At 41.5% G+C, this 17,748-nt stretch overlaps 1 protein-coding gene across 2 annotated transcripts in view; it reads right to left on the bottom strand.

Annotated features, from left to right (window-relative positions):
- Positions 1-17,748, bottom strand: part of VGLL4 (vestigial like family member 4) — a 157,451-nt gene that overhangs the window by 35,139 nt on the left and 104,564 nt on the right. For both annotated transcript variants that reach the window (XM_036266929.1, XM_036266930.1), the window contains one exon: positions 7,215-7,404. In XM_036266929.1, coding sequence (XP_036122822.1) covers positions 7,215-7,404 — 190 coding nt within the window. The remainder of the gene's footprint in view (positions 1-7,214; positions 7,405-17,748) is intronic.

Raw genomic sequence — 17,748 nt, forward strand, 5'->3', positions numbered from 1 at the left:
ATCGCCTGTGCTCAAATAAGAGATCGTCCAAAACTGTAAGGCATTAAGGGCCTATATCAAACGATTCTTAGCATCTGGATACATGCGCTTTTGATGTCAATGTAACATGGTTGCTAAGAGCATTGACTCTAAGGAGCAGACAGCATGGGTTTCCATTCCCAGCTCCATTACCCTATTAGCTAGCTGTGCAACCTGGAACAAGTTACAGAACCACTCAGACTCAGTCTTACCACCTGTGAAAGAGGGATAACAACAGCATCCACCTCTCAGGATTATGAGGATGCAATGAGATCATGCTCATGAAGCATGTGCACAGGGCTCGACACACATTAGGGCTCAATGAAGAGTGGCTATTATTAAAGTTTTGACATAACAGCTGTCATGATTCCCTGAATGCTGAGAATCCTGAGCCATCACCATTCTCAGTGATGAAAAGTTCACAAGGCTCATGCAGACATGAACACAACAGTAACATGGCTCCGTCTACAAAGATGCTTGACTGTTTACCTTACAGAGCCCCATTTGGGTCATGGTACTAAAATGACAGCAACTTTTCAATTTCCTCTAGGTCTAGTTTCAATTTAAAATGAGAAATTGCTTCCTTCATTTTCAGGGAGTTTGTAGAATAAGTAGTCTCTTAGTAACAAGCATGCCCATTACATCCAAACCAAAGGCACGAAAGGGATACAAGAAACAGAGGCTCACTGAAGGGAGTGTGATAACGTCGCCAAGGATTATCATCAAGTATTATTATCATGGATACAACAAATTACAGATACTCCCAAACATTTATACAATCAGCTCCACTGCAGAAAATGAACAAAACCCATTTTAGCCAGTAATCAATACTTTTTTAAAACTTTTTTTTCTTTATTGATTTTGAGAGGGGAAGGGAGAGACGGAAACATTGATGAGAGAGAACATCAACTGGCCACCTCCTGCATGCCCCTCACTGGCGATCGGACCCACAACCTGGGCATGTACCCTGACTGGGAATGGAACCGGCAACCTCTTGGTGCATGAGCTGACACTCAACCACTGATTTTTAAAACTAGGTTTTTACTATATGCCCTGCACTTGATTTCAAAGACTTCCTCCAACCTTTTGTCAAGACGAAAGAATGACCAGTTAGTTTTGAGTTTGTCTGTTTTCCCTCTTTTTCTGTTCACCCTTATGGAGGGAAGACTGAAGTGACTAGGGCCAAAGTGATAAAAAAGAGTAAGATTAGGGTCTTGGAGGGAAGGAGAAAGAGGAAGAAGTGTGAGAGGAGAAGCAAGGGAAATAGAAGCTCCGGAGATTGGATAAAACACTCAAGTGTAAACCAGGGTTGGCTACATGGGATTTGTGGGGGAAAGAAAACTTCAAAAGAGTGGCCACAGAAGCAAAGTCAACAGCAACAGACACGTTTCACAACAATGGACAGTATTTCAAAGGAGCACCACCAGAGAGAGGAGGCAATATTTTCTTTCACTGGGCCCTTCCTCATTCGGCGGCTGGTTACAGCACAAGGCGAGTGACCGCAGCTTTGATCCCAGTGTGAGCTTATAGGTCTTGCCCTGTTCTGAGGCCAGGGGCAACTACTCTGCAAATGTACACCACTGATCAAACACACGATGCCTCCTCCAACTGGAACATGAGCTCAAAGAGCACATTCTCTGGGTAGCAGGTGCAACTCAATTCAACACATGTGCCATGTGTGGGACATTCAACTGGTCAAGTGGCATGCTAAATATATAATGTCCATCATTAAGTGCATGCAGTCCTGTATCAGGTAAGGCACAGCTATGATATAATCAAATGATTGTTGATTTTGGTGCCACACACAGCAGGGTTAATCCCAGCTCCACCACTTTGGGAACATTATCCTCTCAATTTCTACTTCTGTAAATAGAGCTACACACACACACACACACACACACACACACACTTTAAAGGGACACCTTTATAGTGAAGGTTAAATGAGATAATACATTTAAACCATAGGGCCAGTAATACAGTTAAGCACTCAGTATATATTTCTGTCCCTTCACAAGTACTGAGTGAACAGTTCAATTGCCCAGCCCTACTCCAAACCTGCACGCACACACAAAGTTGAGAAGCACTTCATTTCCAAAAGTCATCTTAGACTGTAGTCTTTAGCACAGAACTCCCACTGGGTTCTACCAGCCAAGCAGCCTCAGAAAATTCTCAAAACCAATATGAATTTAGCATGCTGTTATACAATGATTGTTAGCCTTTAAGAAGTTTTCTTTTTTAATCCTCACCTGAGGATATTTTTCCATTGATTTTTTTCAGATACAATGGAGGTAGGAAGGTAGGGAGGGGGAGAAAGAGAGAGACAGACAGACAGACAGACATCGATGTGAGACATCGATTCCCACAAGACCCTGACTGGGGCTGGGGATTGAACCTGCAACCAAGGTACACGCCCTTGATCAGGAATCGAACCCATGACTCTTTGGTCTGCCGGCCAGCGCTCCAAGCGCTAACCCAAACTGGCCAGGGCAGACTTCAAGAGTGCACGTGATTATCCACTGCAACATTTGTATTATAAAATATTGGAAATTATCAAAATGTCCAAACAAAGGGGACTGGCTGAGGGAACTCTGGTATGTGCGTGCAATCGAGTGCTGTGGACAAGGATGAGGAACTGGCAGGGAAAGATTTCCACAACATATTGGTGAAGGAAAACACCAAAGCTCAAATATGTGTGAGAAAGAAGGGGGAAACGAGAAACTACTCACGGATCTGCTTACTGTAACCAAAAAGCACACAAGAAGAATAGTCCCCACGGGGCACAGAATAACACCTAAGTACTTTTTTTTTTTTATCCTCACCTGAGGACATTTTTGCATTTATCTTCAGATAGAGTGGGAGGGAGAGAGGAAGAGAGAAAGAAACATCAACGTAAGAGAGACACACTGAGTGGCTGCCACCCACACGACCCCAACCGGCTCCGGCTCCGGGACAAACTGCAACCAAGGTACACGCCCCTAGCGGGAACCAAACCCAACACTCTCTGGTCCACGGGCCGAGGCTCTAACCACTGAGCAAAACCAGCCACGTCAACACTTAAGTACTTTTTAATACAGTTTACTTTTTTTTCCTTTCAGGTTTATGGAGCTATCACTGACAGACTACTGTGTAATTTGAAGGGTGTACAGCATAGTGACTTAGGTATACAGTACAGTGAAACATAGTTTTGACTTTCAGAAGCATGTTAATGTTTTACATATTCAAAAAATGAAATCAACCATAAGGATGAAAAAAATCTACAACTGAATGGAAACAGAAATGAATGAACCAATATGTATGTTAATGAACATAACAACATTGAGAGGTGGGGAGGAGAAGTAACTTGAAGTTGGTACTTTGACTATGGTCTCTCTGCACAGGGGAGAAAAAGAACTGCCAACAAATCTTGAACTCTGAGTAGGTTTGTTTTTCAAAGTGGTATGACCATAGCCATTCTGAAACTCTTTTGTGTGTACTGTAGGACTGAACAAGTAAATGTGCTGATGTTGTTGGGAACCAGAGAGATACAAATATGGAGTGGGGAGGATGAGGAAGAGCTCTGTGGAGCTGGATTAGGGTTGGAGTGTTGATGTGAACTCATCATTTCCGAGCTCTTTCCACGACAAGAGTCTAGCAACACTGCTGTTCAATAGAACTTTCTGAAACAGTAGGAATGTGCTCTAAGTGTACTGTCCAGTATAGTAGCCACCAGCCACAGGTGGCTACTGAGCTCACAACATGGCCAGATAATTTTGTTCGATTTTCGATGTAAATTACCACATGTAGCTAGTGGTTGTCATGTTAGATAGCTCAAATCTAGAGGCAATGACACCACAGGAACACCTAGCAGATCTTGGCTTCTAAATACTATTCCCCACTGAAAGGAACCAGGGTACCCTAGAGAAATGGCTGGTTCCGTGACTGAGGCAAAAAATAAGAAAGTGCTCAAAAAAAAAAAAGGAGGCCTGTAACAAGCACACAAGAGCCCCCTGAAAGGACTCGTACTCGCCAAATCAGGGACAGCTCCAACTCTGAATCAAACAGGAATCCGTGAGTCCCTATGAATAACAGACAGGAGAAAAGAGGGCACTCTTCCTTCCCAAACCATACTTGAATACCAAGATCACAGAAAAAATTACCTACGGACATTTCCATGAGAGGAACACTAACTCTACCAGCCTTCCAATCAACCCCGCACCCCCATACCCTAATCCACTTTCTTTCTAAGTAGCAGTAACAGTATTTTTCTAAAAAAGACATGCATGTTCTTAACAGTTTTCTTAGGTACATTTGGTAGGGTCAACATATCAATAAATGACCCAGGTTTATAAAGGGCTGGAATCAGAGCCCAGAAATTCTCAATATCCAAGTTCTGGGGAAAAACTAAGGAAACTTCTCTTCTCTCTCCTCCTCTCCAAGTCAAATCAGTTGAAATTTAGTCATACTCTCTCTCCATAGCTTCCTATTCTGGCTCGGAGCCACACAATCTCTCCAATGTGATGGTTATAATGAAATGCAGCCAAAGCATGCATCTTTAGACCCTCTTAGCTAGCTGTCAAAACTGTTTTTCAACAACACTCTTTCCTCCAGAATTATTGTGATTTCTTTAGTGATATAAATAACAAAATACATTTTCATTTCATGACATTAACATGTTCTAAGAAGATAAAGAGCAAAGATCATTTTGTCATCTCCTTAAACAAATATACTACACCATTCCTTTCCAAATAAACATGAATCTGTAATTTATTGTTGAAAACATCCTAGACATAGTAAATAAAAAGAAGGGAACATGCTATGCCTCAAATAGTAAACACTTCATCAAGTCAAACAACAGTACTTCCTAAATACTATGTAACATGAAGAGTCAGAGATCCAGAATCTTTCCAATTTGCCTGTGAAATCTGTCATCAGGATCTTAGAAAACACAAGTAGAAATACTGGTAATGTTACCGAAATGAATAACTACCACATGGTAAACAAGTGACACCAGAAGGAACTGACCACACGCTGATCACGTTTCTCTCTTAGGTCTCGGGAATCTGGCCCATGGGGGTGGCCTGCTGTTTCTGCTTTCCTAAGACTGTGCATGATGACGTCCATTGTGAGCTGTACACGAAATCTAGCAATTCTTTTTTTATTATTTACACTTTATTTATGTCATCATAGACCTGTGTTGCAAGGTTAATATTTGTAACCACCCAAGGAATTACAAAACCATTTTCTAAATGCTGTAACATTCTAAAAATAATATTAATAATGGCTAAAGCTGAGGCTTACTATCTGCCAGGCACTGCGCTGAGCACTTACTCCCACTGAAAGAAAAAGCCGGGATTTGAACTCAGAATTTCTTACTAAAATACAACATTATTATGGTAATAATAATGTTACCATAACAGTATTCTTATTCTCTATCATCAGAACCAGCATCTGAATAATGAACATGTTAATAAAAGCAATAGCTACATCAACTGAGTATTGTACTGTGCCAAACTTCCTGCAAGTTTTAGCTCTAATGCTCACGGTAGTTCTATACACAGACTATTATCATTGCCATTTTACAAAGAAAGATATTGGGCCCAGATATATTAAGTGACTGTCCAAGGCCTCTCAGCTGGTAAGTGTCAGATTAGGATTCAAACTAAGGCATGTATGAGCCCAAAACATACTATCTCAGGGCTATCTCTTCCCTCCTTCCGGAAAACAAACAAACAAACAAACAAATGTCTCTTATTTGGGTTTGGGGAGGAGGGAATGTAAGAGAAGAAAACGTGAGAGAAGAAATTCTAGTAACAAGAGAATAAACTCCTAAATAGTTGCACACCCAGGATTTATCTACATTATAAGCTAACCAGTTTGCGAACGCCCATTGTTTTGCAGTGTCTTGTTGCTGGATTCCTTCCTGATTGTAGCAAATTCCAGGGCTCCAGACTTCAGGCTCAGCCTCTAACACTATGGTGATTTATTGAAGGATAAATACCTCTGTCAGTGGGTCTTATGACTGCACACAACAGTCCAAGCAGCTGGAATGCATGGAATGCCGAGGACTGCTGGCGCTGAGGCAGCAGAGGGCTGCTGGCGTTATCGGCCACCTGACTGCGCAAGGTCTCCTCCTCCAAAGAGGAAATGGGAACTCTCTGAGCCTCCCGTTCTTGCCAGAAACAGCAGCTTCCTCAAGAAATCAGAACCAGGGAAACTGAGCATCTTGAATAATTACGAAACCTTAACTCATGCCTAGGAAGGGGGAAAGCAGTGGAACGTTTTTACATGTATACACAGGCTCCTTCCAATAACCAGTGCTGCCTCCCGCCTCTGCCAAGACCCCAGACTCTGACTGTACCGACTGGCTACACAATTGCCAGAGCAGACTCTCCAGGCAGCTGTCTAGTTGTCTCCAAGTCCTGAAAACATGGGAAAGAAAAAGCATTCAGCTCCCTTAGCAAGGCATGCGCATGTTAGAGGAGAGTGCAAGGGGAAGCTGGAATACCGCGCACAGAAATGCAAGCTGTTTCCCAAATAAATGTTGCACAGATTCAGAGAGCTTTCATTTCATAAAGAAAGACACTGAGGCCCAAAGAGTTGTAGCAGCACACGCTGTGATTGTAGAGTGTAGGTGGCAGATCAAGGACTAGCACGCAGCTCTCCTGGCCCCAAGACTCTATTGGCTTCAATAGGCTCACATATCAGACATGACGCACAGCACCTTCTCACAAACACAAAAAGCCATCTTTCCCACTTTGGGAAGATCACGAGTTTATACTGTGAACACATGAGGAGAGAATTCATACTTCTTAATGTGTCAATTCTAGACTCCTAAGTAAAGCATTTTACAGAAGTCTGCTTCCTTCCATGTCTCTGGCACATAAAGACATTCACCAAAGACTGACTCTCCTATCGACCATGAGTAGCACAGGCAAGAAAAGGCAACGTTTTCAGACAACCACCCCAAGAAGCAATAAGTTCTCTTAACATCCATGGGGAAAACACACAAATGGTCAGACACACAAGCCGGAGAGAAATAAGATGTCTCTCCATGAGCTCCGCGAGTTATTAAAATTGGTTTAACACTCCCTCCTGGCAGATGAAGCTATTCATTCTTTCACTCCCCTGTCGACACAAAGTTGCAAGAGAAAGGAGGCCCTGGCATTGTGCTGCACAAGCAGAAATCAGAACGCCCACTTCAGAATGAGGGAACTTACAGATGGGGGTTGAAGATGCGGCTTATCTTGGAAGCATGGTCATTTTCACAGTCCAGGTCGTCGTCCCCTTGCTCCATGCTGAACTTCCTCTTGCTGGGGCTGATGGGTGGGGGGCCTGTGCGGTGACTGGTGAGGGCAGACGCCACAGGGATGGTCTGCATCCTGGGTTCTCCCCTGAGAGCAGCTTCACCTACGCAAGAGAAATGACGTAGTCACCAAGCAGGAGAAATGTCCCTACCTCAGCCCCCAGCTCCCCGCCTCCTGGCCCCTTGCAAAACTACTCCCAGTGGAAAGTTTTTGGCAATGTGACATGCAGCCTGCCATTCTCAGAACATGGTCTGAGCATAAGGTTAGCTGCCAAGCATGAGACATTTTACATAAATGTGGTTTTCTAGCACAATAACTCTCTTTACCCCAGCTTTATAGAGATATAACTGACATATAACATTATATAAGTTTAAGGTGTACAACGTCTTGATTTGATACTTATATATTGCAAAATGTTTGCCACCACGGAGTTAGCTAACACCTCCATCACTTCACATAATTACCATTTCTTCAATAACTCTTTAGGGTAGAGTTTAAAATTAAAAGTTGCAATAAAGTAACAGAGGGAAAAAATATTGACTACAAACCATCTCAAAAGTTAATTTAAAACATGAAACGGCTTTTGATTTATGGGTATTCGACTCCATACCTCTAAGAGAATGACCTAACACAGGGTTCATTAGACTACTACACCAAACTCACTCTTCTTACTCATTACATTTTTGGTTTATTTTTTTGTTTTGTTTTTAAGAATGAGGAAAATGTATGGGTTAATGATTCACATACTGCCCAAAAAGTTAAAAGAAATAAAAATGCATTGTTTAATGAAAAATAAACATTTTATTCTTCAAGTACACTAAAAATAGCATGTTAAAAATACTATGATTATTATCAGCAGAGTTTCTGCATATAATTTATCACAAGCTTAATCCACAGGTGCAGTTCTCAAAACATTTTTCCAAGTTAGACATTCAAAATCAAGTTCACATCTTGATCTAATTCATTCCCTTTCTAAAAAGGCTTTGTTCTAGGTGATAACTTTGTGTCTCATTATGAATTAAAGTAAGTATAACCCTTTATATGCTTATAATAAAGGTTGTATACCTTCTAAGTTTATAAATAAGAATAATAATTACTTTAAGAGAAAACTTTAAGCTTTCTGAATCATATGGGGGCAGGGGAACCTAAATTTTTCACAAATAATAACCCTTTTGTTGTGCTATTCATACTAGTCCCTAAGGCCTGACCTATTTGGTTTCCACTTGGTCACAATTTGAGAGTAATATTAGGATAAAGTCAACTTCATCTGAGGCCTTGTGGTACCTAAGAAAGGAAATCTTTGTTTGCCACCGCTAATTTTCATATCATCACAGATGTGGATGATTTTAACAGTTGTTTGCTTCATACACGTATGACAAATATGATTTTGTGAGGGAAAGGAGTGAGGAAAAAAACCTTCTGAATATTTACCAGGAAAAATAAAAATTTTGCCAATGTAGTCACCTAGATATAAACTAGCAAATATACAGTAACCCATAATACACCTCCAGTAAGAATTTCTATTGGGGCTTTTTGGCCCCAATGCAAACTGTAACTTTCCATTTCAGATGAAATGCCTAAAAAAACAGGACCTATGCTGGGTGCTACTCTCAGAAATTCAGTAGGATTTTGGTTGACCTCTACTTCCAATTTAGTAATTTTTGGTTTAAACAAACAAGCAAACAGTGCAGTGCTAATATTTATGTCTTGATAAATTAGAAATAGTCTTTCCAAATATGCCTGTTTCTTAGACTTGCCTCTTCCAAAGGGAGGGGAGGAGTTACCAGGGTACAGCATGCGTAGCACAGCTAATGTTTGGAGGAGTCCTGACGATACCCCCAGGAACTCAGCCATTGCAAATCAAACCTCGTCACCACGACAGAGCCACTACGACAGAGCCACCACGCCCTCCGCCCAGTGTTTCTCCACATCCTTGGCAGGATGAGGGGATGAGGAGTACTTGGGCTCTGTGTGGACTCCTGGGATCTGGGAGTCATTTCATCAGATGCCAGATGTGTGGCAACAGCAGTTACCATGGAAAACCACCACCACAGCAACAAATTCAAATCACTCCAAAAAAGGAAGAGTCACTCATCACACAGCATACACTGTTCCACGAAAAGCAAAACTCTTGGGGTAAGAACAACATTCCGTTCCACTCTCCAATTTTCATCTAGTGTAAGTTCTTGTGCTTGTTTGCATTACAACTTCATCAAACTGATGCAGTGCTTATCTTTAACATGGAGTGCTGGTGTCTGACTGAGAAGCAAATTGATGCAATGCTTATCTTTAAAACAGAGTGCTGGTGTCTGACTTAGAAGCAAGTCCACGGGAATACTTTGAAAACACTGGAGAGTTCTAAGCTGGGGAGTAACAGACCCACAGGGAGCCACAGTTGGTCCTTCTTCCCTAGGGGCTCTACCAGATCCCACAGCAATGACCAGCATGAATGTTATTGGTGCAGGGTGTTACATACACCCTGACTATCAGACTAACGCCTCATCCTCCCCACACAAGGCTATGTATGGATAGGAGAAAAAGAATACACAGAAAGAAGACACAAGTCTGGTCTCTCACAGGCTTTCATTCATCTTTGGGCCTCCACCATTGAAGACCCTAGCCCAACACCTGTATGTTGAGCAGGATTTGTTATTATTGTGTATGTAGCAAAAGAAGGTTAAAATTATTTTGATAGAAGCAAGGAGAACATTTGGTCTGGGAGTCAAGACACTCTCCCTTTATTTAGGACCAGGTGAATATGGGCAACATACTTTCCCCTCTAAGGCCTCCATACAGCGAGGAGATGGACTAGCTAATATCTAACATGCACTTAGCCCTTAGAATTAGTGATCCAATTCTATGATCCACAATCTTACAATTGATCAAGTTAACCAACCAATACTGACTAAAAAATTATTACTTGTGTAATATTTAACTAAGGCAGCAAAACCCAAAGGATATACCTCAGATTTATGTTTCCTTTTTATCAAAAAGGTGAATCCATGGTAAAATATACTTCAAAATCATGACATTGAACAATTTCACAGGGAGGCTAGGCCTTGTCTTCTATTACACATGTCAGCCTTCAAAACAGAAACACAGAAGTGTTGCTTTCAATCACCCCCAAACCTCCCATCAGCGTACACATTTCTGTACACAGTCCTTCAAGGCACTGTTCTGAGTACGCCAACCCATCCTAACCCCACACATCCAGGGGCAATCAGTCACTGATAAAATGCTATCCAGACTGCTTCTGCATTCAAAACCAACATGTGGTCCCAACTACCTTTCCTGTCTTTGTTCCCAGTATTTCTCTTTTTAAGCTCTGAAAATTTCAGCCCTAAAAGTTAAACTAATCACCATTCCACAAAGAATACACTTTCTCACCTCAAGATCTTTATTCAGGTTCTTCCCCCAATCTTCTTGTATTTAAATCCTATGCATCCTGCAAAGGCCACTCAAAATGCCACCTCCTTCAGGTTGTGTTCCTTGATTTCTCAATCTAAAAATCATCTCGTCTTTCTTCTGAACACCCAAAGAAATTTATCACTATGGTACTTCAATTCCTGCTTTATTTTCTGCTCCTTGAATCAGGGGACACTTTATTCATTTTATATACTTGAGAGCAGAGAGAACAGTACCTTCCACACACAGATAAATACTGTGTCAATAAATATTAACAATGAATAAATGAGGCAGGGCAATGAGGTGCCCAGTTATAGAGTTTTATGTTATGTTAAAGATCAAAGATGCCATATAGTAAGGGATTTTAAAAGATCTATTTAAGAATATATTTATAGCCTGGCCCATGTGGCTCAGTGGTTGAGCATCGACCCATGCACCAAGAACTCGCTGGTTCGATTCCTGGTCAGGACACATGCCCAGGTTGTGGGCCAAATTCCCAGTGGGGAGGTACAAAAAGGTGGCTAATTGATGTTCTCTCTCATCGATGTTTCATCTCTCTCTCCTTCTCCCTTACTCTCTTTCTAAAAATCAATAAAGAAAAAAAATTTTTTTATTATTTTTTATTTTTTTTATCATCCTCACCCGAGGACATTTTTCCATTTTTTGTTCAGATAGAGTGGGAGGGAGAGAGAGGAAGAGAGAGAGAGAGAAACATCGATGTGAAAGGGACACATCGAGCGGTTGCCACCCGCACAACCAACCAGGGCCGGGAACAAACTGCAACCGAGGTACGTGCCCTTAGCGGGAACCGAACCCGGGTCCCTCCGGACCGCAGGCCGACGCTCTAACCGCTGAGCCAAACCGGCCAGGGCAAGAAAAAAAAATTTTTTAAAGATTCTTACAACTCAACAATAAAATGATAACCCAATACAAAAATAGGAAAGAATCTGAACAGACTTTTCTCCAAAGAAGATATGCAAATGGCTAATAAGTACAGGGAAAGATGTCCAACATCATTAGCTATCAGGGAAATAAAATCACAATGGTTACTACTTCACACTCACCAGGAGAGCTATAAAAGAAAATAATATCAAATGTTGATGAGGATGTATAGTTGGAACCCTCATGAATTGCTGGTACAAATGTAAAATGGTGTAGTTGCTAAGGAAACAGTTTGGCAGTCCCTCAAAGATTAAACATAGAATTTCCAAATGACCCAGCAATTCTACTCCTAAGTACATACCCAAGAGAAATGAAAACATATTTTCACCAAAAAATATATACATGAGTGTTCATAGCAGCATTATTCATAATAGCCAAAAACCCAAATGTCCATCAACTGAAGAATGCATACCCCAAAAATGTGGTATATCTACACAATAGACTATTATTTAGCCATAAAAGAAATGAAGTACTGATTCATGCTACAACAGGGATGAACCTGAAAAAAAATTTGCTACGTGAAAGAAGCCAGACACAAAAGGCCATATATGTCTGATTCCATTTAAATGAAATGTCCAGAATAGGCAAATCCAAAATGACAAAAAGTAGACTAGTTATTTATAGGGGCCTGGGAGAAGGTGGAATAGAAAGTGACTGCTGTCCTGGCCAGTTTTGCTCAGCGGTGAGAGCGTTGGCCTGCGGTCCGGAGAGACCCAGGTTCAGTTCCCGCTAAGGGCACGTACCTCGGTTGCAGTTTGTCCCCGGCCCTGGTTGGTCGTGCGGGTGGCAGCCACTCGATGTGTCCCTTCACATCGATGTTTCTTTCTCTCTCTCCCTCCCACTCTATCTGTACAAAAAAATGGAAAAATATCCTCAGGTGAGGATTAAAAAAAAAAGAAAGTGACTGCTAACAAGTATAGGGTTTCTTTGGGGGATAATGAAAATGTTCTAAAATTGATTGTGGTAAAGGTTGCACAACTCTGTGAATATACTGAGAACTACTGGAATATATACATTAAATGGGTCAACTGTATGTGAATTACATATCAACAAAGCTGTTACCCCTTCCCAAATAAGAATGTATTTATCAGTAGGTGACAGAAGACCCCAGTATTATTAGATTCTTTTCTCTCAGGGTTTTCACACTTAACTATTAAATAAAGAGAAGCATCCATTAATTTTCCCTGAAATAAAAAGAATCCTTTTGTTATTATAGCTATATCTCTCTAGTCTGTTACAGTCAGATAAGCCCCAGCTCAGCTTCTAATCAGACTGAGTATAAGTGCCTGTTACATGGTGAAGGCTGTGTGAAGTACTGTCAAGAAAACAAATGATGACATTTATACAGACCCTGACCACAGCAGAGGAGGGGAAAAAAAAAACACACCAAAGGAACTTATCTTGGGGGTTATAAAAGACTTTTTTTTCTTTTGTACTAATGTGTATTCTAAATTTCACAATGGTTTGGCACTTGAAAAAGGAGAAAAGATTATCTTTCTTTTTTCAAGAATAAACAGGAGAAAAGAGATTTGAGCTAAGTAACCCAGTATTTTAAGTCTCTCAATGTGGCTTAACTACAATTGTCAATTTAACTTTTTGAAAAATTTACACATATAACAAAAGAAGTTTAATTTTTTTAATGTTTTGGTCTTTTAATCTAGGTTTGTTACTGAAGAAAAATGCCTAATAGATACAAAAATTACTTAACATGGTGGCAATTCTACTACATAGACCAAAAATATTACTTAACTATCTCTCCCTGCTGAAGATAAGCAAAGATTCTGGCCCATGATTTCACAAGAATCAGCCTAGATTAATTACAATTTTAAAAAATTTAACAGAGACACAAAAAAGAAAATCACTAAGCTTTACAATGTGCTATATAACGATCTGGGTAAAATATTAGAAGAAAATTCTTTCAAAGTCAGAATGGAGAAGATGGAAGAGACCCAGGAATACGTGGCCTGGTTTCAGAACACTGTCATTACCATAGTTCAATGACTGTAAGATTCTTTATTTCCTACATTTTATTATAGCTAAGACTGAAGTCTGTCTTATATTCAATTGGCATATTTTAATAGGCAGGACTGTTTGTCTTAGTGGGACATAAAATAATGGTTCATCTTACACTGGATGCAACATGGAATCTAATTGGAAGGTCTTCAAAACAGCACTCATCTCATCAGCCTCTGTTTCTACACTTGTACAATTACGTGGTTCAATGTGATCATCTTGAAGACCTCACTTCAGCCCTAAAAGTCTCTGTTCTCCATAATGTGTATCTTCCAAAGTTAGGTCCTACTTTAACTGCTGATTGAAAAATACTAAACTTTCAAAGGACACACTTTTTACATGGTAGGAAACAACGCTGAGTAAGTATTCGTAACTAATCATTTACCTCATCACTAAAGAGGACTTAATGAAAAACCAAGTACACTTCTCATTCTTAGTGTTCCAGCTTCATTCATTTATTCAAATACTACAAGGGAGTTGTAGTCAACTGAAACCAGAGATGACTACAACAGGTCCACAAAATGCAGACTCCACTTCCATAACACGGCACGATCGAGGCCAAAACCTTCAACAAGGAGACAGGGCAGCTGATTTGGTTTCAGAGAGATTAACGGATTCGAGGGTAAAGCAGAAGCAGCATTAGAACCTGTGCCTCTCAACTCCCCATCACAGGGCCTCTGCACCAACTCGGGGCCAACTGCCAGACGGGGATTTGTGACTGCATTTAAGACCGTGGCATGACTCAAGAGAAATTAATCAAAGTAATGGTATTTATTGTCGTTTTATGAAGGTTAATCAAACAGCACAAGGCTGAAATGCCAATGTCTCTGTGTTCATGGAAAAAGGGAAGGTAAAACTATACTAAAAAGTATCCTGCTAAAACTTTTAAGGATAGGTTTTTGTTTTGTTTTGTTTTTTTTCTTCACAAAAATCTCTATGCCTTACCCAACAGAAAGTTTTCTGCACAATTTACATCTTTGCTGTGTCCAAGACTTTATGTTCTTCCACTCCTCTCCCCACCCCTTTTATCGTGTCTGAACCTAAATCAAAGAAGTAAAACCACAGCTCGGTCCCCCAAGCCAGCCGCTCGGCTACGCGGATGTCTCCTGTCTGACCACAACCCAGGGCGAGCAGGCTGACGTCACCCTACTGGCAAGAGAGCACCCTGATAAAACAACTCTAACGTTTCACGACCCAGCTCACATCTCACAAACTCATGACCGTGCAGGGCAGAAGCCCCAGCACCCAGGGCTTATTCATTTTCTTTCAAATAATGCTTCTTTGTCTCACAGACCAGCAGCTGGGGAGAGGACAGTGAAGCCAACCTCTTTCAAATAGTCCAACTTGTGGCTATCCCCGTTCTGGTTAACTTTTTTCTTTTTCTTTTTTTTTTTCACGAGGGCTGTTAGGCAACATGATGAGACCCGGGCGAGCCAGCAGAGATAAAAGATGTGACGTAGTGTCTGCCAGCGCTACAAGGACTGCACCCGATTCTACAACTCAGGGACCAAGCGCCCTTTCCCATCACCCCTGGGGTACAACGCAAGTGCCATTCCCACTGTCCCTCTCAGGCGGCCCCAGACTCACAGCTCTAAACCCGCAGAGCTGGATCTTCCATCTGGAGGCCAAACCTCAGCTAAAGGTCACTCTGGTCCAGTCAGTCCCGCAGGGAAGGCGAGGCCAAGTCCAGACCACTGACTGAGCACGGTTTGGGCCGATCAGATCTTGTGTTTTCTTGAGAGCAACAATGGGGTTGTTGAGAAAACTTCCCACAACCTTGTGTTGCTGACTGCTGACAATATAATTAAGGATAACAACACAATAAAACGTGTGCAGTTGAAACATGTGCCATTTTAATTAGAATTTCAAGTAATCCAAATAATCCCATAAATATTACACTTTTTCAGAGCTTTCCTGTATCTTATATTAAAATATTTTATTTTAAATGCATTTTTCCTCACCATAGTCCTATAAGGGAGGAGGAGAAGAATAACTCCTACTTGGCAGCTAAGGAAACCAGCGTTTTAAGAATTAGTGAATTGCTCAAGGTCACAAAGCTGATTAATAGAAGAGCTGGAAGGAGGAAAGTGGCATTTAGATTTTCCAGTTTTTATATTCTTTCTAGTGGTCCAGGACATTTTTACAGGTTAAATAAAGAAGCAAGGGGAAGGTAGTTGGAAGGGAGGGAGGGAGGGAGGGAGGGGAAGGGAGATGGGGAGAGAGAGGGAAGTAAGGAGGATGAGGAGAAGAAGGAGAGAGAAAGGGAAAGGGTGGGGAAGGGATTATTATGAATGAAACTATGCCCCCCCCCCTCAATTCACATATTGAAGCCCTAACCTCAGTACCTCAGAATGTGATTGCATTTGAAGATAAGGTCTCTAAAGAGGTGATTAGGGTTAAATGGGATCATTAAGATAGGCCCTAGTCCAATAGGACTTGTATCCTAATAAGGAAAGGAGATTCGGATACAGACAGACAAGAAGACAGACCATGTGAACATGAAGACAGTCGTCTACAAGCCAAAGAGAGGAGCCTCAACCCTGTGGACACCTTGATCTCAGAGGCCCGGCCTCCAGAACTGAGAGAATAAATGTCTGTTGTTTAAGCTGTCCAGCCTGTCACATTACTTTGTGATGGTAGCCACGCTAATACGAAGAGGAGGTGAGGACAGGATTGAAACCTAGTCTGACTCAAAGGATAAGGCTCTTTACTTCGGGACCAAACAGCTTCCACCGCTGGTCTACCCTGACAAACCTAACACAGCGGGCCTGGCCAAGATGGAAGCAATCTCATGCACAGAGGCAGTGAATTAGAACCTGCCAAGGAGGGGAAGAGCTCAATGGGTTGGCACAAAAGCAAGTGGACTTCTCCGCTCAGAACCAGGCAAAGTGGAGAGACTCATGCTGTGCCTCGGGGCAAAAGAAAGCACAGGAGAGACCACAGCTCGCTCTGAAAAGCACAGGTGAAGGGGAAGGTCCCTGGGAACCAGGTAGGGGGCTCACTCAGATTGCAGTTCAGCCCATCAAGGTGACGCCTACTCCCAGATATGCTCCAGGGTGAACAATGTCCACAGTCCCCAGTGGTTTTAAATATCTGTACTGCTATAGGAGCAAAAGGGGGAAGGATAAAAAAATATAGTCCCAAAGAAGTGGTAAGATGCCTATAATCCGTAATATCCATTTCAAATATACCCTAAAATGTTTTGAAAAGTTCATCTGAATATAGAAAAGCACTAACTAAAAGCATTTTAAAGTAAATGTAAAACTGTTATATTCACATCCATACATTGCTATTCATTTAATTAGCAAGGTCTATATTACCTAAAATAATTTTGTTGTGCTCAGGGTTTTAAAAAGTCCCTAAAATCTCATTTACCCTATTGAGTTCATTTTATAACTGAACTCTCTTCAAAGATTATGTAATACTAACCTGGGTGAAATTATCACAAAGAGGACTCAAATTAATGTCTTACTATACATATCATCTCAGCTTAAAGAAAAATGCAGGTACCTAACAGTGACATAATTAGGCTGAAGATCAGTAGATCTCAGTGTCAGGTTGGGTGCTGGCTTTGGACATCATAACTGGGATTCAAAAAGATCAAACGTCTGTCTGTGTTCTTGGTTTTCTGAGCCAGACCTGATAACCACACTGACTTCTATTCTTGGTCCTCCAACCCCAGCCTGGATGTGATGGGGACTGCAGGGGATTCCGAGTACATCAGGAACCTGATTCTCACAGCACGGCCCTGCTTTCACTGTACTGGTGAAGGCGGAAAACTATTTGCCTGGATGTCAGCATCAGTACAACGTGGCTCCTTTCCTCAGTATGTCCCTGTCTGAGTCACCCATGAACCCCAAGCCGGTAACCGCAGTTCAAGACCCTTTTGTGCCAAGTGCACAGAACCCTCCTTAATGGGAGACACTTTCAGCCTGTCAGAAATGCTTCACTGTATTTACTTGCGAATCTACTTTTGTAACATGTAACTGTTAATGAGTAGGAAGAGAATTGGGGGAGCAAAGTGTTTGCAGATGGAACTGGAATCAGGCACTGACTGATGGAGGAGGGGAAAAAAAGAGATAATTTT

Source organism: Molossus molossus, unplaced genomic scaffold (assembly GCF_014108415.1).
Source record: "Molossus molossus isolate mMolMol1 unplaced genomic scaffold, mMolMol1.p scaffold_m16_p_18, whole genome shotgun sequence".
Classification (NCBI taxonomy): Eukaryota; Metazoa; Chordata; class Mammalia; order Chiroptera; family Molossidae; genus Molossus; species Molossus molossus.